General features: G+C 43.1%; 1 protein-coding gene across 1 annotated transcript in view; it reads left to right on the top strand.

Annotated features, from left to right (window-relative positions):
* Positions 1–5225: 5225 nt before the first annotated feature.
* mrpl23 (mitochondrial ribosomal protein L23) overlaps positions 5226–25751 on the top strand; it is a 22047-nt gene continuing 1521 nt past the window's right edge. Inside the window, exons 1-4 of the mRNA XM_080474342.1 lie at positions 5226–5593; positions 6756–6878; positions 17244–17326; positions 21797–21870. Of these exons, the coding sequence (XP_080330468.1) occupies positions 5574–5593; positions 6756–6878; positions 17244–17326; positions 21797–21870 (300 nt within the window). The 5' untranslated portion in view covers positions 5226–5573. The remainder of the gene's footprint in view (positions 5594–6755; positions 6879–17243; positions 17327–21796; positions 21871–25751) is intronic.

The following is a 25751-nucleotide window of genomic DNA, read 5'->3' as shown; positions in this document are numbered from 1 at the left end:
AGTCCAACTGCATGTATAATAACTGATCAGTCATTAAAATAATGAGGGAAGTTGATCATGACAGGAAAGAGAAGACAGCAAGCGAAGTTTAATGCTCAACGTCTGAGCTATGACCATTTTTTGCTTTTGGTCGCAAGGCGTTGGACTTTTTAAGTCTCCACGGAGAAACTTGCCACGTTGCTGTCGATTGTCATTGTCAACTGTCTCATTGGCGCAGTGGTTAGTGGTTGAAGGTTGTAGGTTCAAATCCAGTGGGATGTGTTTGTGGAGTTTGCATGTCCCCCTTGTGTGTGCATGGGTTTCCTCTGGGCACTCCGGGTTCCTCCCACATTCCAAAAACCACAGGTAATCTAAACTGCTGATGACCCGTCCTCATTCTGGATTTAAATGTATTTTCATTGACGTCCAGAGAAGACGTAAAGACAACGTCAAAGACAAACGTTCATTCTGCCTCCTCTGGGGACGTCTTCTGGATGTATAAGGATGACATGTTCTAGACCAGATTTTGCTCAGTGTGCAGCGTCAACATGAAAGTCAAAATGTGAAGAGCATGATGATGAGGAGGACCGTTTAACTCACCAAGCCTAACCTGAACCAGGACATTTAGTCATTGGCCTGGAGCAGACAGCTGTTGTGAATTGTGCTGTTAAGCTCCTTGTTGAAGAACAGCAGGTTCAAAACGTACTGAAACACTGACCAGTTGGATAAAAGTGCATCCAGAAGTTCAGAGGTCACAATAATTTCCCCCAGTAAAGTTATAATGCATTTTAGGTTCAACCTGATGCTTGATGTGCAATAGATTGTCCATTGGAGGACAAATAAAGGGACATTGAAGTGACAAGTTTTAGTCAATTCTGCTCTTAAAAAAATAAGCTAAATGTTATATAGTGTTGATATGTTGCTGTTCCTGTTCTTAAATTTCTTTGTTTTGACCAATAGTTATGATTCAAAGTGTGTAATTTTTGTTTGATTCTTATGAGAGCCCTTGCTGGAAGGTCGGGGGACAGCCAGCATTGGAATTCATACGACGTGAGCCAGCGGATCCACGGTGAAAATCTGTTGCTGTTTATGAAATCTAACTACAAACACGACTGAAAACACGTGTGAATATTAAACAAGTGGTTCAGTACGAGGGCCACGGTCCTGTGCCTCTGAAACGTCTGAAAGAAATTCTCAACAATGGATCAAAATCGTTTAATAAACTGCTGCCAGAATTGACAATTGGCTCCATGGATACAATCCTGCCTCGTCCCGACCAGTACAAATGTAAGGTTTATGCATTGAAATTACTTTATGTTGCTCCCATGAGTTATTTTTTTACAACTTATCTTAGATCTTGTATATTTTAAGCTTATTGTGTGCACAGGCCCGTGGAAGTCACTTTCAACATGCACCGAGTCTGGTTCTGCAGAAAGTCTTCCCATCTGAGTCTGGTTCTGCAGGTTTCTTCCTGTTAAAAAGGATTTTTTTCTTTTTTTTTCTTACCACCTTCCCTTATCATTTCTATTGTGGAATTGTTGGGTTTTCTCTGTAAACGTACCTTGAAATGACAGTGTTGTATTTGGCACTATGGAAATAAAATCACATTGAATTGAATATTTGTATTTGTACACGTTAGCAGGACATTGTCCAATCAAAGTTCATCTCATTCGTGGACATTCTCTGCCCATCGTTCAATTTATGAAGCATTGTGTCGTCGTCAAAACACCGTGGAGACGATTCCATCTTTACATTAGCCCGAACGTCCGGGAAACCTTGTTTTGTCTCATGGAGAATGATGTGTAATTTTGCAGTCTGAGTTTGAAGGATTACCCGTGTCAGCACTTTTGGAACCCCTGTGCTACATTTGGTGTCCTTCAATGTAGAAAGCGCGTGGATCTCTCCCAAAACAATTCTGCCTTTAAGAAGGGGCTGTGATGCACTGTGACGTTGTCTCTTCTTGCAAGAATAATGTAATAAAAATTGTATTAAACTTTTTCAAATCGCTCTCAGTCTGCGTATTCTGTCTCCCTGAGGTTTTTTGAGAGGACATTGTCCTGACACCCGTGTAATAAAATTAAAAAACAAAAAAGATGATGGGGTAAATGATCCCAAACTTTCAAATGTCCATTCTTCAAGGAAAGCTGAAGTGGCTTCAGAGAGAAACACTCAAACAGCAGATCCCGTTACATGCAAAACTATTCACTTCAGCTGACAAACTTTTCCATCTTCATGTCTGGATCTTCAATTTACCCTTCCTTTTTTTTTTTTTTTTTTTCTCCTCCAGGATATTCAATACTGACAACTTCTCCGACTGCCTGGGAGTCAGAGGGGGGAAGTTTCCATGCAGCCCCAGTGCCCGCTCTTGGCGGGACAATCCTGCTGCAGAGCGAACTGTTTCCGTCTCCCCACCTCCTCCACCCAAACTTTCCCCCCCTTTTTCCACACAAAGACTCTTTCCACTGCACAAGACCCCAATCATATACCTGTCTGACTGTGCAGGTGTATTGTGTGGACGTAAAAGTGAGACAGGTTATGAGTTCGTCACATAAAAACAGCAAGCGGATGAGGAGGGTAAGTTACAGAACTTTTATCACAAAGACTATTTCTTCATCAAATAGTAATTCATTGATATTTCTGGAATGCGAAATACAATTGACTCATTTTAAGTCTCTTTCATGAAGAAAGATCCAACAATTCCACATGAGCAAGTGCAGGAGACAGTGGAAAGGGAAGTGACCTGCAGAACCGGACTCAGGTGGAGAGTTTCAACATTTATTTTCAACAAAGATCCTCTTTCAAGAAAGTAATGACGGGGGGGGGGAATACCATCAATGGCACAATATTCTCGTGGCACCCAGTAGAATGAGATTTAGTTCTTTTTTTCCAATGGAGAGCTCGACTGTGTGCATTAACAAACAGGCTTAAATCACATCTATAAATGGCAGAGTTGGACAACAGTGTGAGACTAGACCTTTGGCTGAATGTTGCAGCGGTTCATGTTGCGCCCCCCCCCCCCCCCCCCCCCCCCCCCCAAGACCTGGCCTGGTGTGCCCTGGCGGCAGCGTTACTAAACATTGGCACCCCGACCGCGGTAATGGGCACAGCTACTGCTCCTGCACTCAAAGCGAGCTCCAGGTCCCCGGCCAGGCACCGCTAGTAAATTTTATCTGCACAACAAACACGGAACCAAACGATCTCCCTGCAAGACGTATGGCTGACAAGTGATGACCTGCATATTAGAACAATCACAACTTTTTTTTGTTTCTAATGGTAAATTGGTTTATCGGACACTCTTGTTCACTTGTGTACACGTGTGTCTGTTCATATATGATGCAACAGAGAAGCAGTTTTTTTCCCCCACAAATATAAATTCTGCAGCAGGCCCGGTGGCTTTTATAAATAAAAGTTTTAAAAATGAACTGCACTGTTTTGATCTTCCATGTTCCAGAAAGTAATCTTATATAAACGATGAATCACTGCAAAACTTGAAAATCTTAATTATTAAGTAAAAATCGCTGCAGTTTTTTTATTATCCGGTTGAATTCACTGGAGATCTTTTATAATTCAGTTGATTTATGTTTATTGGTCATCTCTCCATCGATCTTCTCCTGCCGTTACATCCAACGTAGCGTCTCAGAGCACTGGAACTCATCATGCAGAGGACATGCGAACTCCCAAAGCTGAACCCAAACCCGAGACCTACTGCTTTAATATCCAAGAAAACTCAACCACACGCCATTATGCAGCCGTGCGTTTATTGTACTTAACAAAATGTATCAAAAAAAAGGAAGAAAAGAAGAAAAAAAAAAGACTGACTAGCATATCCGATTCAGTAAAACTCCTTTTTGATGACAGGATACCTGATGCGAGTAGCAACTATAAAAAAGGTGTCTGACATATGAAGTCTTCGTTCTGATGAGTTAATGAAACGACCACATACAGTATTAACAGCCGGTGATACGGGGGCATCTGAGGTCTCCTGGGGGTCTGAAGAGCAGGGGCAGGTGATAATCCCTCCTCGAAGGAAAAGTTCTTCATTTTTTAACGATTCATCAGTTTTGAAAGAAGGTCAATCACCTTTATTGCGCTTGTAGAAATGTTTCTAATTAATTCAGCTGTGTATCATTCAAAACTATAAAAACCAAATAAACTGCTGCAGAGCATAAACAATGACACTGTTTAACAACAGTCGGTCCAAATGTATTCTTTTATCTTCAATTTCAGTTAATGGTCTCTCAATTTAACTTAACAACGTGTGCATGTAGAATAAAGTATACGACTGACTTTCCACTTCTTTTGTTTTGAAAGAGACTCATTACATTTACTCGTCGGATGTCAGATGAGCCGTTACTGAAGATCCACACAGAAAAACAACCAACCAACCAACCAACCTGTGCAGCCTTCCAATAAAGTGTGACACATACTGTGATCTACTACTACTTCCACTGTGGAGTAACATCGGGCCCGGTTGCCCTCAGGCACTTTCCTCACACACATCCACCCACCCCGTGGCATCTTAACCGATGGAAACTTCCCTTCCCGGGACAGTGTGGGCTGTCAGTGTGGTCCATTTCCGGCCAGGACCGCACCAGCTAAGCCAAGCTACTCATGTTCCACTTGGGGGGGCCTTCAATCATGCCTGCCCTGGCTGCAGAGTGCACTGAGGTGAAATGCTACCCGGACACATGCGTCTGAAGCTGGGATGGGACGAGGTCTCCCTCTGCTGCTGCCGCCTCGTCAGACGCACCGCACAAATCAGTTCCTGCAGTCAATAAAAATAAATAAATAAATAAATAAATAAGATCAAGTGGGAACAAATGTTTTTGAGAAATACACAGTGTGGCTAATAACTGTGAGTTCAGATCACATAGTAGAGCTTTACAAAAGCAATTCAGCGTTGAGTTAAATAGATATAATTTACGAGCAGGTGCATTTGAAAACAAAACGTTTTTTGCATGCTTATTTGAGGTTGCAATATTAAAACCAGAACGAGTACAAAAGCCTGTAGAGTCCTTTACATTAAGTGGTGATAGAATAGAATAGAATAGAATAGAATAGAATAGATTAGAATAGCATAGACCAGCTACATCAATTCCAGAGGGAAATTCTTTGTAGCGAAACTCAGAAAAACTGAAATTATGTGATTATTACGGGATTGATTCAATAAAGCCGGTTTTATCCCAGACTAGCTGTAATCTGGGAAATTAGGGGAAGGTAAAACAGAACATAGGAAAGAGAGAGATACAGAGAGAGAGACAGAGAGGGAGAGAGAGAGAGAGAGAGAGAGAAAGACAAAAAGAGAGAAAGAAATAGATACACAGAGAAATAGAGACAAAAACACACACACGGAGAGCACGGAGAGAGAGAGAGAGAGAGAGAGAGAGAGAGAGAGAGAGAGAGGGAGAGTGGGAGAGAGAGAGGGAGAGAGAGAGAGAGAGAGAGAGAGCGAATCCAGGGATTGCATCCAGTGCGCATGCGCGTTGTTATTGTTCCCGGAAGTACCACAATGCACGTGTAGCGTTTGACAACCTTGAAAGCCAAACTTAAATCTATCTTCACAGTTTCAACTCCTCCTGCAAACCTCTCCGGCGATGCCTGTTACCAGAATCTTGTAAGTATTCACCGTGTTGTGTTTATCGAGCGCACGGAGACACGAGCTCGTGCTTAACCCTTGTTAGTGTCACCTCTGATAGCAGAGCTAGCCACATGCTAATATTGCCAAGTTCTGGACTTCAAACGATTTTTTCTGTCTGCATGCGGGTTGCTGGTGCACGTATTTATCTCCCGTTTCAGTAACAACTTGCTCCCGTGTGTTCGCCTTGAGGTCGAGATCAGCTAGAAGCTATCATTAGCTCGCTATGCTAAAAACAAACTGCCGTAAACTGGGCCTGCGCGTTGCTAGGCAACACTGGCCCTTGTAATAATACACGGATTACTAATCTAATGTCAGTGTCATTACATCGGCACAACATGTGTTTACACGTTATGCCGTTTGTGAACGCTGTGCATGTAAATGTACAGACAGTAGGATAAGCCAAAAACCATTTTAAATACAAATCTGAATGTTTTTGAAAATAAATCCTTTTAAAGTGTTGCGCCACACAGAATAGAAGACATAAAATAAATGGAAAGTTATATATCAAATGAGACAGGATAAAATTAAACAAGTAGTATTTGTGATGAAAAATATATATCTATGCAAAAAACAAACAATTATAACCAAAAATTACTACAATCTCAACATGAAGCCAATTTTAACGAAACCCTCTTGTGCAAAATATAGTGAAATGCCCTCAAAACGTATCCTATAGCTGCTGCATTATGCATGTTTTATAGCAAGGCTTTGAGCAATAGGCTCGCTAGTTATCGTGCTGATATCTCAGCTCAGGTGTCAGTGTTGTGATGCGTCCATTACTCTTGAGAAATTTGATTTGAACAAAATCGATATTTTCCTAAACATTTTCCATGCTTGCTTGGTGATTCGGTGGAATGGATTAGAGATTCTTGCAGGCTGTTTTACAACTTACCCTCACTCTGGTTGTTTCATATTATATAACAGAGATGCTTAAAAACAATAGTTTGCAGATGATTAGAAGAGGTATAATATATAAATATACAGAGATAGATAGATAGATAGATAGATAGTCTCTCACAGTCTGTCATATCCTTTATTACAGACTTTATTATCTCTTCATAAAATTCCCATGAATGGACATTTGCCAATTTGTTGATCTTTATGGATGATAAAAGTCAGCACTTCTGTCTCCTCTCAGCCACCCCATCTACCAGCTGGGAAACCCCCAGCTAAGGATCTTCAGACCCAACTGGTTCCTGACTCTGGTGAGGCCGGGGAGAGAACAACCTCCGGACACCGTCCAGTTTCGCGTTCCAATGGAGTAAGTCTCCATTTTCTTTGCTTGGTCTTCAAAGACATTATAAAAGTTGACAGTTATATTCTCACAGACTTTCAGCTGCCATTTATTGATTGATAACACATTCACAAGATTCATTATTAGAATGAATATTGTTTTTTTTTTTTTTTGTGCTTCACATGTTCATAAAGTGTGTCTTCATGAGAAACAGGGCGTAGCATCATGCTGTTATTGAAGCTCAAAAACATGTGCTGAAAAGTTAATTAAATCAATTAATATGTGGTTAAAAACTATTGTAAAGATTGGATCTGCTCATCAGTCATAAGGTCAGTAGATATTAGGGAACACACCGATGCCAGTAATCGTGTCCGAATCGGCACGCCGTGCTTGCACTCGTTACAGATCCGTGATATAACCCGGAGAGCTGGGTCAGCAACATCAGCAGGTAGACAAGAGAGGACGAGTGATGTCAGCAGTTTGGAGACTCCTTAATATTAATGAGAATGACAAAAGTAAGACATACTGGAAAATATCAAGAGGAAGTGAAAGATAGTTTTAAGTATTGTTTTCGTATTGAGTATTGGGCTCGAATCAGACTGTTAAATCAATTTAATCTTTTTCTGTTTTCTTTTTACTCACGGTGGCAAAAAGGCCATTCCAGCCATATCTTAACGTGCCAATATCTAAATTAATCCCCAGCCATAAAGCTTGCAAATTGATCAACCTGAATTTGTATGCTTTGCAGTAATCAAAACCGGTAACCACTTCACTTGTATTTGTTTGTTTCAGCAGCCAATATGCTAAAAGTATGTTATGTCAAATGATGTTAAAATGTGTTCTCTAATCGGTAACTGGCAAATGCAAATGTGAGCATGTGTGGTTGTGTGTCTCTCTGTGTTTGCCCTGTGATTGACTTGTTGCACCCTGACTTCACCAAGCTGGTGGAATCAGCATCAATGATCCTGAATAAGATAAAGCAAGATAAAAGGAAGAAAGAAAGTCAGAATATGATTTGAGGAGCAACATGTGTTTCACATTTTATGTTGCATTTATACGTGTCTTAACTGACGCCGTAGTAACGTTCAGAGACTTGAGTGGCGTTCCTTTAGTTGGGTGCGACGGCCACCAGGTGGGGGGAGAGCCTCAGGAACAGAAACCAGTGAACCGGCTTCACTTCTCAACACTGCAGACGGAGCTTGACCACCTTATGGCTGTTTCTAATGAGCTTTGATGCAATGATGACTTGATAAAGAGGGTCATGGGAAGTGAGTTCAGTGTTAAATGCCTTTGTTTAATCCCACCCCCGTGGAGATTCGGATTGAGCTGTACACAGTTCAGACCTGGGATTAACATCACCATCGGAAATAAATGCACATTTTCAACCCTGTTGTGAAAATCCGCTCTTGAGATTGCTGTTTAGCATTTGACGATATGGCCTCTTCAATTATCCTAGGGACATTCCCTTTCTCGCTTTGTGTGTCTGAATGTCTTATATGTTGGACTTTGGGGTTTGGACTGGACATATTCCTTCATAAAACTCAACAGGAGGTCCTCACCAGTCAGCGCTTAGCACTGATTGGCGGACTTGGTCTACGAGGTCAGCAAGGTCAGCCGCGGTCCTCCGGCGGTGAGAGGCCTAGAGCCCTCACTGGGAAGAAAAATTGAAGTTTGAGGCAGATCATCTATGTGTCTCTGGTGGGGTTTAGACCATAATCTGTTCATCCAGGTGCCTGGCCTCCCACTCCGATTCTTTCCTCTTCCCTGCCAAACTCCTAGGGTGCTTATGTAATTGTGTGCGTGTGTGTGCCTTGTGTGCATGTGCTCTTCTGAATAAGTGAGTTTGGTGTGTAACTGTGAATGTATGCACTAAAAAGTGCCGTGTGTGTGTGTGTGTGTGTGTGTGTGTGTGTGTGTGTGTGTGTGTGTGTGTGTGTGTGTGTGTGTGTGTGTGTGTGTGTGTGTGTGTGTGTGTGTGTGTGTGTGTGTGTGTGTGTGTTTATAAGGGCGTCAAAGTTTTTTTTTTTTCTTCTTTTGATTTCTGTAAGAGGTTCCTGGCTTGTATGTACTCTGCTGGAGCCGAGCTGCTCACTTCTTTATAAACAAACAGTGTAGTGAGCAGACACCCGTAGAGAGACAATGGGCACAAACCAAAGCTCACCACTACTTATTGATAAGTGTGAGTCATTATGGCAGCGGAGGCTATTGTGGGTATGATTCCCGAGGGTAGACGGTGTACGCCTGAGTAAACTGAAGAGTGGATTAGCTGGTAATGGGACGCGATAATGTTGGTTTTCTCAGTGTGATGACTCAAGGTGGTCTTTTTCTCAATGACACTTGGAAAGTAGATATCATTGTTAGTTTTCCCTCTCCGTGTCGTCTACGTTCACAAAAGTGGCTCAAAGCGGATTTTTTTCCCTGTCATATGTCAAATAAACTATATCTTTATTTATTTGAATAAATAATTGGCGTGTATGTGTTTGTTTGTAGACTTCACAGACTGTCACAGCCTATTGGAGTTAACTGATTTGCATTCATTCTATTCACGTCTATTGAGGAAGGAGGTCTTTCCAAAATCAAATGTCAAAATATTCAATTCCCCAGAATGTTCAACCCCTTTTCACCAGGTTTGGTTTGTTCCAAACAACAGACATGTAACGTTGACACACGGGGCTTTTTTTCATCCAGAAATAATCCATACGTACAGTAACAATACAGGTTATTTTAGCTATTCAAGTTACAAAACACAAGTTGTCTTATGTTATGACAAAGACTTCTGTAAACAGCGTGTGTGACTTCACGCCTCTTTTGTCAGCTGATCTCACTCCACTGTGATGGCGGTTGCATTTTAAGCAAATGTGAAGTACCGGTCAAAAACTAATTGCGTCTCTGCAAAACAACAAGCGTTTAAAACCCATAATGTGAACATAGCCGGCATATCTTGTGGGATGTCTTTTATCTCGAGCCGAACCCGGGATCGACCGCTCCGTTGCTTTGCTACCTGTTTGGAACACCTGGTTCTCTCGTAATTCTCTTTCTGCCTGCTCGAGGGAAGTGTTTGTTTTTCTTCTGGATTGTTCTTCACCCTTTTGTGCTATGCAAGTATTTTTCCCTGCGCTCTAGAACATCATCAAATTTCTTGGTTTACACCCACACACACACACACACACACACACACACACACACACACACACACACACACACACACACACACACACACACACACACACACACACACACACACACACACACACACACACACACACACACACACACACACACACACACACACACACACACACACACACACCTCTTGTACCTCACCTGGCATGGCTAGAGGCCAGTGCTCAGACACACAAAAAGACAAAGAAAAGAACACCCCATTGAATTTTTGTGTTCAGTCTATGACTCAGCCACACTTCATGCTATGTGGACTAATAACTATGAAACCAGACCATACTGTGGTTTCTCACTATAAGCACGCTTTAGACTGTTCCACAGTGATGCACAATGTCCTTCCACCTTCAACTACGAGATCAAACACTTTTGTAATCGCCGTGACAATCACTCACTGTTTGTGTTCACCTGTTCCACTTAGTAAACTCAATTTGGAAAGTGGGTCATCTTTTTATGCCAATTAGCCACGGTCAACGTCCTGTGAAGTGATTTAACCAGCCGTTAGATGGTAACTACTTTTAAGGAGCCATTGCGCTCGCCGAGAAGTTTAATGACTCTCGCGGACCTGGTCTTTGATCTATTTCTGTTCCATTGTCATTGCCAAACCTCGAACAATAAATCTAATCCTTCACACGCTGCTCTGATATTCTCAACTTCTCGGCTGTCTCTTCTCTCCGAAAATCTCAGGTTCCTCAATGGCTTCCCTGCTAAACAAAGTCCGCTATTATGATCTTGATACTTAGTGTTGAGCAACTTCTGAACATGTATTGTCTGTGAAGATGGGAGGGTTAAAGTAGAGAGTGTGTGTATCTCAACCCAAACCTGACAATGGGCAGGTCAACAATAAGGAGCGGCTTTCTTTTGCCTTTCATCTGGCAGAAAACAGCTCTCCTGTTTCATGCTCACCACTAAGCCACTCTGACACACTGTACTTTGATGTTCTGTGTGTGGGTGTGTGGGTAAGTCAGTGAGTATATGTGTGTATTCACTGTTTGGTGTAAGTTTTCTTTTTTTTTTTTTTTTTTTTTTTTCCCCATTTAGTAGAAATTATAAAGGTCACACATAAAGTCTGATAGACTCATTTGAACTTGAATCTGAAAGGTATAGATAGGTTAGTCGGTTTATATTGAGAAAGGCAGGTTTTTTTTTCCCCCACCATTGGTTTGAACGGTTTAGTTCGCATGATATTTCTTATTTTCTTCTTTTACTTTTACAGTATTGGTGAATTCCTCCAACAAATTAGTATCCGTCTGAACTTTAGCAGTCTTTGGCAGCTTCAGTTTTCATGAATGGCTTTTTAGGGTAGCATGAGGTAACTTCCATGGGAAGAGAGCCAGATGCTTGTGATGTGTAGAAGAAATGAGATTCCTACATACTGCAGTAAGCACGCATTGCCTGAACCTCCCCATCACCCCGATGTGTTGCTGCAATCTCTTCCATTCCTTGGCAAGTCCTAAGGTTATTCTACCAACCAAAAAAGGCGCTATAAAAAGCCCCAAAATAGATGTGGCCCGTTTTCTATCAAACAAGGAGCCACATTAAAAGTCCTCCTGTGGTTTGCCAAGTCAAGTTGCTAAAACAAGCAACCCTTCTAAGTAGGATTCATAGCAACCACAAGGAGTGTGATGGTCACTGAATCATCCCTGTGTAAAGTAAAGTTCATTTTGAAGGACCTGACGGGGGCAACCTCCCATTTCTGGACCTGTTTTTCACAGCGATTACAAATTTACAAGGCCTGGCATGAAGTTTGGTTCATACCGCACAATGCAGCCATCATTCATGAAAAATAAGCCACAATGATTGTTTACACTCCGAGATTAAACCAAACAACCCAATCAAAGTAGGTTTCCCATAACATTTATTGATATGGCTTCTTTTCCCCAGCAAGACCATTTGAGCCGATGATGTTGACGTCTTCCAGCTCGTGAGATTTGTTGTTCCGAATAATAAAGGTCTTTGTATCCTCACCATTGGGCAAAATTGATTAAAAGGGTCATTCTTTGTATGGTTCGGTCATCTGATTAGAACTGCTTCGCCTCCACTCTGACAGAAGCCAGTCGATAGTTTTAACATCTGATTGTATTGCCCCTGTCCCACTGGGACATCATTCCTAGGGTGGGCATGGACCCACCGGACGGATTATATCTCCATACTAGTTTGGCAGCAGTTCGGATTCCCCTTGGATGTGAAAGTTGGAGGGTACGGTGTGATGTCTGAGCTCCGCTGTTTTCCCCATGGCCAATTCAATCCTACGTCAGACTGAACTGGTAAGAAGGCGGATCAAGACGGCACACATTATGTGGCGTTAACCTGGATGTGTCAACCCGTCCTCGCGGTATGTTTCTTTGAATACTCCAATATCTTGTTTTGTGAGGTGGTTTTTATTTAGGCATTCATTTTTTATCTTCATCATGTGGAATTTTTAATGGACTGTCAGGGTAGGGCTGATGTCTTTTGCTGAAGGATCAAAGATGCATCATTGGTTGACCAAAAACCCCAAAGATTCCTTCATTAGCTTCACAATAAAGCAAATCTTTTCATCTTTGTTCCAGGCATGCTCTAGTTTTTGGCCTGTCTCTGTTTGTTTATTGTTTGAAGATCATTGTGAGTGGGCAGTTATAAAGGCCATCCTTTATGTTCAACAGTGGCACCACCTATTTACCTGCAGAGGTTCTTTTAGCACCAGCACATTAACAGACAAGTGGCGTGCGGTCCTCCGAGCTTTGACAAAACTTTTATTGTCAAACACCGTCAAAGCTGCCTCTGTCCCGTCGAGCACTTTTTCCGACGGCGCCCTTTCACCTACTTCTCCTGTGAGCTTTCGGAGCACAGGTGTAAACGGACCGCCTTAAACTACTGGAACTGATACTTGTAATCTTCCTGGCTCAGTGCGAGATAGCCCACATTTAAGAATGGAACATATCAAGGAGCAAGGGTATTCATTTGAGGGAAGCTATCACGTTTAACGGCAGCTGACAAGAGGTGTATAGCTTAAACCTGCGATTTGATGAATCTGTTATTTATGTTGTAATTGGGCACGGAAAAGGCATCCACATCACACTTCAGTTATTTCAGCTCACCTTTTGATGTTATATTTAGATGACATAATCCCCCTCATTACTTCCTCCTGAACAATATAACATTTTGAATAATTTCCTGAGACAATGAAGCCAGTGTGCGTGCTTTAAACCTGCTTGGCAACAACAGACCATAATTGAACCTAATCCCATCGTCTGCGTCATCTGATGCCCTTCTAGGTTTTTTTGTGTGGGGAGTTCTTTCATCATCCTGGCCCAGGAATCTTTGTTGCATGCGTGTTTGTGTATAAATATACACCAGTTGCTGAGGAACGATGCCTTTAGCCTCGCCAGTTGCCGGAGACAGGTTTTCATTCTTCCTGAAAGGCAGAAGTGTGAAAGGTTAGCTCGTGGAGTCAGATGGGTGTTTATACTGGGATGATGATCAGATGCTGCCTGCATCACTGCTGGAGACACCACGCCCTTTGTCTAAGTTTAGCCTTGTTTATGTACTCGCTTAACTTGACATTTTCTCCTCAGCTTTCAGCCCAAGGCTTTCTCTCAGCCTGCATTGTAGTTTGTTGCTGGGATGGAAGTCATTTATTGACTTAGGTCAGGAAGAAAACAGCTATCTCGTGTAACCCTGTAACTGTAGTGCGTGTGTGTGTGTGTGTGTGTGTGTGTGTGTGTGTGTGTGTGTGTGTGTGTGTGTGTGTGTGTGTGTGTGTGTGTGTGTGTGTGTGTGTGTGTGTGTGTGTGTGTGTGTGTGTGTGTGTGTGTGTGTGTGTGATTACTTTCTATGATTATACGTTGCCATCCAAAACTTTTTCTTTGCACTTGTGAAAAAAATGCTGTAAACTAAAAGGTCCTTCCAAAAACAATGCCGTAAATACTTTTTATTTATCAAGCTACTGTTCCCGTTTTAGTATCCCTGTTCTTCACCCAGTTCGCCACTCGTGCAGCTGTTTCTGTTTTAGACAATGGGCTTGGCTCAACTTGCATAATATGCTTTCATTCATTAGTGCTGTATTTCTTTTGAGATTTAATTCTTGACGAGAATGTTTTTCTCATCAATGTTCACGTCGTACACAAGATGATGGCTGGAACCTTGAATCCAATGCAAATCACGAGTCATGCAACACACTTGAAATAAAAAGTGTCACCTGGTGATGAAGTGCAATATTTCTATTTTTTTTTTTAAGCTTCAAACTTTTGGCCTGTTGCCATCAGGTATAAGTGCGGTGTTAAGATAATGAAGTGAAATAACGTGCATGGAAGCATCACAATGTTGCACTTCAGTCAGTCTTTTGCACAGTTTGTATTTTGAGAAAGAAGCGTTGACTATAAATTTGAGACTTATTATGCAGCCCTATTTTCAAAAGCAGGAAAAACAATAATTTCATAAGAATTTAATAATATCATTTGAAATTGATGTAAAGTTGACTTTTATTTCTTTTGTTAGTTCATATCTTAAAAATTTTCTCCAAATGAGGAGAAAATAATGCAGTGAAGATCTGTTAAAGCGTATCCAGTCCCTCTTCCAGTGGGATGTCCTCTGACAAAAAAATAAATATTAGGCTAAATGTGACTTTTTTTTTTAAACATTGGGTGTAGGTTTGAAAAAGCACACGCTGTAACTTGCACGGGTTTGATGTGGACAATTAATATTGTCAACCACGAATGACAGTACAATGGTGTTTGTTAATATGAGAAGTGTGGAGCAGAAGTGTTGTGAGTTTTCATGATTCAGACGAGATTTCTGTATAAATTAACTTAAGCTCAGCTGCCTGCAGAAACAGTTAAAAGTTGGACGATTACCATTGAGCCTAATTCATACTCCGTATGCAAATGATACGCGTTAGCGTGAACCACCTCCGAACAGCCGCGCGTACCACACTATGTGTATGTGCGACACAGGGCGAACTCCTCTCACTGCTGATTATGAACTCGCTTCCATCCCCTCTTAATATTTTGGCAGAAAATAATTTACACTTGGCCTGACTTCATTCTCGTTCATATTAAAGAGTCTCCAAACCCCAGACATCACTTGTCCTCTCTTGTCGACCTGCTGCTGATGGGTGATGTCTTGAAATACTCGCCGAGTTGCTTTTTATATTTTTTACGAATACGAGTGGCATCTGTATTGGTGCATCAGTAGTTAAAAGTGTACCTCATTGTACTTATGTGTTCAAGTGTTTGTATTGTTTATATATGGTACGGCACCTAAATATTTTGTGAGTACGTTTTCAAATGTGTGATCATGTTTGCCATGATTTTTTTGATATATGAAAAGTAGTTAAATAAGTAAATAACATATATTTAAAAGGTTTCTGTTGAACCTCGTTATATCAGCTTTTTGGAACGTTATTATAAAATATGTTCAACACAGATTGCTGAAGATGAAGGAAGTAAATTTTATCCTGACTCTGTGTCATCATGACATTTGAAAGTTATTTATTTGTCTCTTTTTTTTTTTTTTTCAAACTGACCTTCTCATGTCTCATGATCTAATTTCATTTCTTGGCTGTTCCAGCTATCACACTTCCATTAAGCATATCTGTGTTTTGCTTGGGTATCTTCTTCGAGGTAAAAGACATTACTTTGTCCGGGCATGGTATACCGTCTCTGTTTGCGGTGGCTGGATAATTGGAGTGGTAAAAGCAGTAGGGATTTAAAAAACCTTCTCCTCCTCATTAATCAGGATCAGTGTTCCCTCTGCTAATGATCCAGAGGAGACCTCACAGTCTCCAAGCCACTTTCCTCTCTTCCAGTTCTCCGCCCCTGCTTTCTAGGAAAACCCGTCTCTCAGCGCAATCACTCTCTCTTCCTCTCTTGATCTCAAGTACCCCTGGTCACTGCGCTCTGCTTCACTACCCTCTGGCACACACATGCACAGTCAGACGGGGGTTTTGTGTGTGTGTGTGTGTGTGTGCGTGTGTGTTGGGGGGGGGGGGGGCAGAAATGTGCATCTGCATGCCACATCTCTAGAAACACACCTCTTTTCTTTTGACTGAGCAAAGCCTTTCTTTACACATTGCTGCAGAACTCTCTCTCCCCGTTGTCCTGGACCCCCGTCGCCTCCTCAACAAGAGTTCAGTGAAAAATTTGTTCTTTCGTCCCTCAAAGGCATCTGTCAGTAAAACCACCCCCCCCCCCCCCAAAAAAAAAACAAATTCAAGAGACACCACATCCAACTGTCCCGCGTTGCGTAATAGGAGAAATAGTTGATCAAGTATTGTAAATGTAAGCTCGCCTCCTCTCTCACAACTCAGTGGGTCAAACAGAAGTGTTTGAGTTCTACATCACTGGCAGCTTTGCTAAAATCAAGCCTATTATAAAGGGAAGGGCAATTGTTTTGTACTGCATGGAAACACGTCTTACGTAACTCTCAGGTACAAAGAGTCTTTGTCTTCTCAGCTAGGATTTTCTTATGCAAATGTTTGCTTTGTTTAATATTGTTACAACAACTCTGGGTATTGTGCCATTTCCTCTGAAAAACACATTACCCTGATCTATCAAAGAAACATATGAGGTGATAGCAGACGCCATATCCGAGGCGCTCTTGTCAGACCACAGCGTCGCTATTAAGCACTTTGTCAGACGCATTTGGGAAGTGCTCTCTACCAGGGTAATCCAATTGGCTAGATTGATTAGGAGTTAAAAGCCTTTCTTCCTCTGGTCTGAGAAATCTGTTCCAAATGCTGCCCGGTGGGCTCGCTGGAGCTGGGCTGGCCTGCCGATCAGTTGGTGCCAGGCCCGCTTCCTGTGTAGGGTTTCACTGGGTGCGATCAATACTCGCAGACACTTAATTGGATGAACACTGACACTCACATTTCTTCTCGCTCCACTTTATGTACGTATAAAAAAAACCAACAGAAAAAACCAACAGAATATGAGTTTCTGCGGGACTGCCACAGCGTTTAGAGTAGGTAATATACCAGGAGAGTTTATGGGAATGCAGTGTGGAAATGGACTTCATCATTCATTTCTACGCAGGTGTCAATTAAATGAACAGTAATCTGGCATGTAACCTCGCATGTGCTGGACTGTAACCTCCAGCCATCGTCTCTCACTCCATTATGTCCAAACACACGGACTGAAATCGCTCTCCACCGCACACGAACCGTGATTCTTCAATTCTTGCATAACCTCTGCTCTCCTCTCTTGTTTGCTTCCTCTGCCCCGCGCTTCTGGACAGAATGACAAAATGTGACGTGAAGAACTACTTGGAGAAGATCTACGAAGTCCCGGTGGCAGTGGTCCGCACCAGGATACAGTTTGGTGAGTGTCTTCATCACGTTGCACAAGCACCCACAGGGACTTATTAACATTTACAGAAGTTGGAGTCGTTGGCACCACCTCCATTAAAAAAAAAAAAAAAAAAAAAAAAAGCCATCACATCGCTGCCAGGATTGGTGCTCCCGATTTGTTCAGGCATGTTTGGGTCGGTCCTTTGTAATCGGGTCTGTTCATCGCTCAAACCCAAAACCTACCCTTTAAGATTCATCCAAAGAGTAAATCAAAATTAGAACGCATGTGTCCATGTTTCCAAAATGTGGAGATAAACACCACAGAGAAGTCAGAAAGATATCTTAATCTTGTGGAGTAACTGACGTCTCCACCCTGTGGGCGTGTGGAATAACTGACATAAACATTACGACCGTCGAGGTCAGCGGAGCCTCTATAGAAATGTGTGTTTTATCGGCCACACCGGTTTAAGTGCAGTGAGTGTGACTTCGCCTGAGTCACTGACCTTAAAACAGGGAAAGCTCCCGGTGGGGGAACATGACAAACACCATGATTGTACGTCTATGTAAAGACATGGAGTTCATCCAAACTGTTAGGAAAGAGTGGTGAAAACACTTGATTCATGGTATGCAATACCAAGCCTCAAACATTTCATCCATATTAAAATCCTAAAGTTGCACCGCAGCTGTTGTGAGTAAGGCGAGGGAATGTTGTACACACTGAGCCACACTCGCATGCACACAGTGTTGATACATTAACAAGGTTACAAATTCTCAATGTTATATCAAAATGTTCCCAAATACAAGTGTGTTACCATAATCCTGCACCGCACTGTTATTCACTCAGTTTATTTTATATTATTATAGATCAATTTGTAATACAAAGCTTGGCACGTGAGAACTTTTCGGGCGGCTATAAAACCCAAACTCGTAGTTTAATTCGATGTTTTGAAACCGTTTCTGACAGAAGATATTATTGTTGGAGTTAATGCGTAAACCTGCCAGACTAATATTTGAGGTTGTCTTTTTTTTTTTCTCCCCCAGATGAATATATTGTGCATATATGAAGGGTATTTCCACCATAATCCTAAAGCATATATTCCCCCTGATACTCTTTGAGTCGGTCAACAGTTCTGCAAATTCAGTTTTGTTTATCATGTGTGGCGTTCATAGGACGAGTGTTTTAGGAAGCACAAAGTCGTAATTGGTTCTGTTTTGGAGACTCAGCGGTGGTTAGCGGCGATTAGCAATTTCAGCTTACGACGTAGACGGTCTCCCCATTGACATGCAGCAGCGGGAGTGTTTTCCAGTGGCTAGTTGCGGTAGTGGTTAGCGTGCCTGGCTCTCCTTTCCCCTTAACGCACACACACACACACACACACACACACACACACACACACACACACACACAGCTGCTTATCTGACAATCTGCTGCTGCAGCACTCCAGCCTCCGGCTGTCCCAGGACACCCCACACTCCCGCCGCACAAACGCACACTATTCGCTTATAGACTCGCCACTTCAGGACCCCGAATGCTCCTTTACCCATCACACTCATCCCGAAACCCTGCTCCTGCCACCCTTCAAGAAGAAGCGTGGAGCCAAGACCAGTGTTATATCACTGATTTAATAATCCTCTTGACATTTAGAAGGGGGAAGAAAACTGCCTGAGCTTGCACGGACTGAGTTGGGGGGCCCGCGTCAATTCTAGGAATCTGCAATTTCATGGCAGAACAGGAGTGGAGATGTTTGGAGTGCAGTTGGAGAGATGCTGTGCCTCCTCTTTACTGTGCCTGAAGGGCCGCGAGGAGCCCCCTCTACCTCTGGAGGAAAGATGGGAGGAAGAGGAGGAGGAGGAGGAGGCGAGAGGCGCCTAGGTTAGCCTCGCCGACAGTGCGGAGGACCAATTAACGGGCTTTATTAGGGTTGTGTCATTATAAGCTTGGGGGGAAAGGAAAGCCCCTCGGTAGAACTGTGGAAGGAGAGAAGCTGGTTGTAAGGGGTCTGGAGGAGAAATAGTTTTGCAGGGCCCCCGGTTATCCCGAGGTGCGTCAGAAAAGGTATCCCTGTCTGCGTCACGGGTTCCACTCCATTGGCAGTGTAAAGACGGGAACAGGCTGCGGAGAGTAAGGGGCGCCGGCGGCCCTTTCTTCCCTCCTTGTGAGGCAAGGGGTATTTTGGAAGGCGTTGCCATGGTTACCCCTCCGGTCTGGGATTTGTAACGTGATAGCTGGCTGCCAAACCGCAATCTCAAAGTGGGAGAAATTGTGCTTGCGTTTGCGAGTGTTGTGTGAAAGCTCCGTCTGTGTGGCTGCATGTAAAGGGAAGGCCTGCACGAACCCTGCGTCTTCCCGAGGTGCGCGTGCGAGCGCATCTCACGTCGCTTTAGGGGACCAGGTCAGGGTCTCACCTTGGTCTTTCTAAAGGTGCGGGCCTTTTCCCAGTGGATTTCCTCAGCAACGTAATCACACGTACCCACACACCCCCGGCACACACACTAGGTTACCTCTGTCTCCCACCCGCACAGGGGCCTCCACTTAGCCAGAGTGATGTGTGTGTGTGTGTGTGTGAGTGTGTGTGTGTGTGAGTGGGGGGGGTTACAACCCTGGTCAGGGCTTTCCCTGAGCAGTGGGCTGCCTGGCTAGTGATTACTACCTACATGTAACACACACACACACACACACACACACACACACACACACACACACACACACACACACACACACACACACACACACACACACACACACACACACACACAAATGACTCATTACAGCGGAATGTTTCCCTTGTTTTTCAGGTCATAAACCGTTCCCATGGCAATGGCGGTTAGTCAGAGGGGCTGTTGACTTGACCACCAGGGTCTCATTGAGATTAGAGTCCGCAGACAAGAGATGAACCATCTGACGATTCGGTCATTATATCCATCACTGATAATAGTTTTTGTTGGATCGTAAACATTTAGATACCCCAAGTGCGTATATGTATCAATTGAGAGAAAAAATTTAATTATTGGATGCCAAGTCTGCAGCGCGCGCACACACACACACACACACACACACACACACACACACACACACACACACACACACACACACACACACACACACACGGCCATCCAGACTTGGAGGGGTCTGACAGGAGAGGGGCTGATGTCATCATTATCTCCAGCTGGGAAAGAGATCAACCTGCCTTCCACGGTCAACAAGATCAGGTCATGCTCCGCTGTGCTTTGGGATCCCTTTCATTTTCTTTCCAGGTTCAGTTCAATTTTATTCCAGATTTTTTGCTGTTTCCCTTTTCAAAATTCCTCGTTTTAGCGTTTCAACACATGCTGTTGTCGGCGTTTAATTTTGTGGAGAATTATTCCAATTTCAACAAGCCAATATCGGAGATCTTCAAAATGTATTGACGGCCTATGAAGTAATACAATATCGTCTGGATTTTGGTTTTCTTCGCGTGGAAGTTACCTGGCCGGTGAGCGTGCAGGAACATACATTCGATACGGTAGACTGTAGCTCAGTTGATTGGGCAACGCGCTTCATGCAGACAGGGGGAAACCTCCAGGTTTCCGATTGATTCTCCTGAACCTTTGCGAAAGAATAAAAGTTATGAAAGGGAAAGTGCTACACACGCCTGCCTCTTCTTATCAAGTCCAACTTTTTGATCAGAACAATCCCATATTAACCTTCAGCCAACGTGCAAAGGGAATTTTCCAAATCCTCGAAAAGAGGGAAGGATTTGCACTTTCCAAATTTAAATTAGTACCACTACTTTTTCCATTCACATTTTGCAGATGTCTGAACATTTGTGAAAAGTGTCAATGAAGTCAGAGTCAAAGTGAGCTTATGTTTCAGATATGTTGCTTAAGAACTGTGTTAGAATTGGAATGCATGTGTCAGGATTTGTACATTTTACACATTGTTCCAGTGAGTAATTCCTCTGGGTTTGTATATCTTGTACCAAAGAGAAAGGAAGGAAATGTGTATTCAAGTGTTCAGAAATGAAAACAAATAAGTGTCAGGATGCAACTTTACTCATTTTGAAGACAGAGAAATAAGTTTACTTATTAGTCAATCACTAATTGTTAGCTGGATTCCTTGATACTTGTTCAGGCTTGAATAATTGAATGGGGACAATATCAAATCTGATTTGGAAGCTTGAAATGTTTACAGATTCCCAGAGATTTATTGTTTATTTATGAGCTGCCATTTTGGCTAATTGATTAGTTGACTAACTGTTGCTGAACTATCGACAACATACCGAGCACTAGAAGTGTTAAATTTGTAAAATGAGAAAGTTTCATTGAATGAAATTGCTTTCATCACTGGACCTAATAATACTACTTCTAAACCGCCATCTTTTAAATCAGCACATGATTTTATTCCAGTACTGGCCAGGTCTACTTTGATTACATTCAGAAATGTCTTTTAATACACTTTGAATGTGTTGTTGTTCCTGTTGCCACCCAAAGCAGAACCTGCTGGTTTTTTTGTGTTTTTCAGGTTCCAACAAGAAGAGGAATCACCTGAACCAGAAGGTGAAGAAGCCTGACTATAAAGTAGCCTACATTCAGCTGGTGAGAAGACGCACGCACGCACGCACGCACGCACGCACGCACGCACGCACGCACGCACGCACGCACGCACGCACGCACGCACGCACGGACATTCTCGTCTTCCACTTTCAGTCCGTGATTCTGGCTCGTGTGTATTTTCAGGCACATTTTCAAGTAAAAATTGAAATCTTCCGTTACATTTTGGCTGTTCGTTTGCGTGAAAATGGTGGTCAGAGCCACTGAAAAGGTGAAACTTTTTAAAAACGGCTCCCAAGGTGGAACATTTCGAAAACACTCTGGCTTCGTCCCCGTCTTCCCGGCGACATGCGAACTACATCGTTATCAGTGTTTCCGCTGTTTCCATGTAAATGGACATCATTTACAACATGATGCCACTTAAACGAGAACGTTTCATGAAAAGAGAACGCAAGAATTGTGCGTATTCACTTGAAACGTTGTGTCTTATTGGGGTCGTGGTCGCATTCGCTCACTAACCTCAATGATATACTTTCTCAGGAACGGTGTTTGTATGGGTGTGTGTCTTTTTTCTTTTTCTTTTTCTTTTTCTTTTTCTTTTTCTTTTTCTTTTTCTTTTTCTTTTTCTTTTTCTTTTTCTTTTCAGTGGCCATTTTCGGGCCTTAAAGTGTTTGTGTAATTGGCCACTTTGATGTTGGGTGGCGGGTTGTTGAGGGCAGGGCAAGTGAGGGAGGTGAGACGGGTAACTTGAAGTTCCCTCATAAAACCCTAAAGGGCACTTGGTCTTTGAAGGTAAGGTCTCAAACTCACTCTCCCTCACGCACACACACCAAATTTCACAGGCACGTACGCTACTTTTTCTTTTTTTTCTTTTTTTTTTTTCCTTGATCTTAAAAATGAACCACACACACACACACAAATCACGCAGCTCTCCCCTTCGTGCTGCTTCTGTGCGGTTCACACACTCTGAATGCCCTCTTGAGAAAGCAGCAGTTCAGGTTCTCGCCCGGAGGTTAAAGGTTCTCTTTGGTTACATGCCAAACTTATTACTGCAAATATAGAGATGTGGTTATCATCTGGTACAGCTCTTCTTTACATGCTTGTGCCATAGAAGGAACGTGAATCATCACTTGCACCGAGAGAGTGTGTGTGTGTGTGTGTGTGTGTGTGTGTGTGTGTGTGTGTGTGTGTGTGTGTGTGCGTGTGCGTGTGCCGTGTGCGTGTGCGTGTGCGTGTGTGTTTTGTCATTTTCAAAGGGACACCACTGATGGAAATGCTCTTATTGCTGCATCCCATCTCTTTCCGTCACACTTGTGTTTGATGTGATCCTCGGGTCAGGAAGGCGCATTCGTGCACATTTCGCCAAAGCGTAAAGTCTGTCAGTTCTTTAAATCACTCAAACTGTCTCTCTGTCTCTCTCCCCCTTCAAAATAATAAAAAGAAAAGTCACTGTTTAAAGTCGCCTTTGGCGTGGACGTGAAAAGCAGTGGACCTTTGTTGCGTGCCTGCCATTTTGATCTCGCCCAGATAAATCAACAGTGGTGTGGACTCTTGTTTACACCGCGCCACCCACCCGACCGGGACCCATCAATCTCGACACGGATAAATAATGAAAACTGTCTAAACACGACAATTTTAAAGAAGATACATAATTGAAGCAGCCATTAATTTTTTAAAGGGGAGTCTTCCTCTTGTCTGACACGTGATTTTTGTGCGCGTCTGAAAAATTCCCCCCGGAGGTGAGCTGTGATGCTGCCGTCTCACCGGGCGCACACGACAATGATAGGTGTGAGGATGCAGAACAACGCACGCACGCACGCACGCACGCACGCACACACACACACACACGTGACATGTGTGCATCATCGATTCATGCAGGTGAAACCCCAGAGGAAGGATGTTTTTCCTCGAGTGTCATATGCTCCCCAGTTGCAATCATGTCACGTGTTTTTTTTTTTTTTTTTTTTTTAATTTCTTTCAAGTCGTGCTCATTTAACAGTGAGATGCAGAAATGTAGGGATGCAGGCTTTTTGTGCTTAAAACGGCCTGATCTCAAAGCAAAGTAGGGCCTATTTCTCTGGCAGGTTTTGGTAAAAACATGCTCTCCTCTGTCAACTCCCTTTCCCACACACACACACACACACACACACACACACACACACACACACACACACACACACACACACACACACACACACACACACACACACACACACAGACACGCAGAAAAACCCTCCTTTTCTTTTGCAGCGGTCGGTAGAAAACAAGATTGTTCTTAATTGACTCCACATGTGGGAGAGTGTTCTGTGGGTAGATGCTCACACCGCGGTCCCCCCCCGTTCTACTACCCTCATCCTTCCCCTCCCCTCTCTTGCTTTGTCCCTCCCTCCCTCCCTCCATCAGCTAATATTGCAGTAGTAATACGTCCTCTCTTTTTCTCTCCTGCTCTCTCTCATTCCTTACTCTTGGTTTGTGGTCGAGGGGAGGCCTCCCGTTAGCGGGGTTCCGTGACGGCCATTTTCCTCAGGCTGGGTGGTGGTGGGGGGGGGGGGGGGTCTCCAGTGGGGAGATAGTGTCCGCATGTGTGAAATGTACTCTGTGTATGAGAAAGTGTGTATATGTGTTGAGAGGGGTAAGCTGAGGAGGTGACTCAGGCCATGATGGAATCATGCCAGAGCAGTGAGGTCCAGAGACGGGGCAAAGCAATCAGGAGGTGGTGGGAGAGTGTGTGTGTGTGTGTGTTGGCGGGGGGGGGAGACACAAACAGCAGTTCAAAATGAAATGTCTTGTCTATCAGACTGCTTTTGGACCTGACTGACTTTTACTGTGAATTCACTTTGTTTTGCTCGCCGCTCGGCCTGCTGGAGGGCGAACTCCAGCCTACACTGAGGCAAATGCTTGTTTCACATTCTCGCTGTCGACTCGTATTGTTCCGTCCATTAGAGCCGATGTAGGGGGGAAAAACTGATTCTGCATAAAACTTTCTGACCCCCTTCATGTAAAGTAGGTGTAATTTGATTTCGCGTCTGACTCACCTTGTCGAACATCGTGTTTCTTGGGTTCGTGGAAAAAAAATAAAAACAAATTCCTCGAAACCCCACGGCACCTTTGCAACGGCGTTGCAGCAAATTGTCCTTCAAAGTTGCCTCAAATTAAATTCAGGATGTGCCTCGTAGACAAGAAGGGTTTTTTTTGCAGCAAGCATGTTCATAATGCATGTCAGACCCTGTGGTTTACCCTCATTAAATTCTCTTGGCCCATCTCACCACTGAAGTGCGCCGTGCCACCATTTCCAGTTAAACCTTGCTTCTATTTGAAAACCTTTGTAAACACAATCTGCTGCTTTTTCATGAAAGAGAAAGCACTTCACCTCTCAAATTATAGTCATTTTCAATGTTTTCAGTCATAGTTCAGCAACATTATTGTCAGTCAAACATTTATGATAACGTGCTCTCTGGCTGGCATCTAAATGAAGAGGTTGTGGTGAGTTTTTGTGGAGGCAGAGTTATTTTCTGTCGAACTTTGCCGGCTGGTGCCAGTTGCAGCACTTCAGTGGGCTGAGTGCTCAGAGTGCATGTTGAAAGCTCCTAGATGGTGACGCTAAGAATATATGAATGGGAAATCTGACCAGACTTAGTGTTTCAGCTTGGTACCACAATGTTCTGTAAATATTAGATGCTAAGACGACCACATTTGGTCAGAAGCTGCTCATGTGATCATGTGCTGTGCTTTGAAACATCCTGCAAATGAGAAAAATCTATATACTGTCTATTTAAAAAAAAATTATAAAAACTTTAAGTAGTTTTTAGTTTTTAAAATGTGTTACAATTGGCGGACATTCTAGTGGACAGACGATAAAGTTGGACTGTTATTGAGCAATCTCAAAAAGTTCCACCTTGGGAGTCGTTTTCAAAAAGTTGCATTTT

Source organism: Lipophrys pholis (genome assembly GCF_963383615.2).
Source record: "Lipophrys pholis genome assembly, chromosome: 11".
Classification (NCBI taxonomy): Eukaryota; Metazoa; Chordata; class Actinopteri; order Blenniiformes; family Blenniidae; genus Lipophrys; species Lipophrys pholis.
Note: the sequence above shows the minus strand (reverse complement) of the source record. Positions and strands in the feature narration are given on the sequence as shown.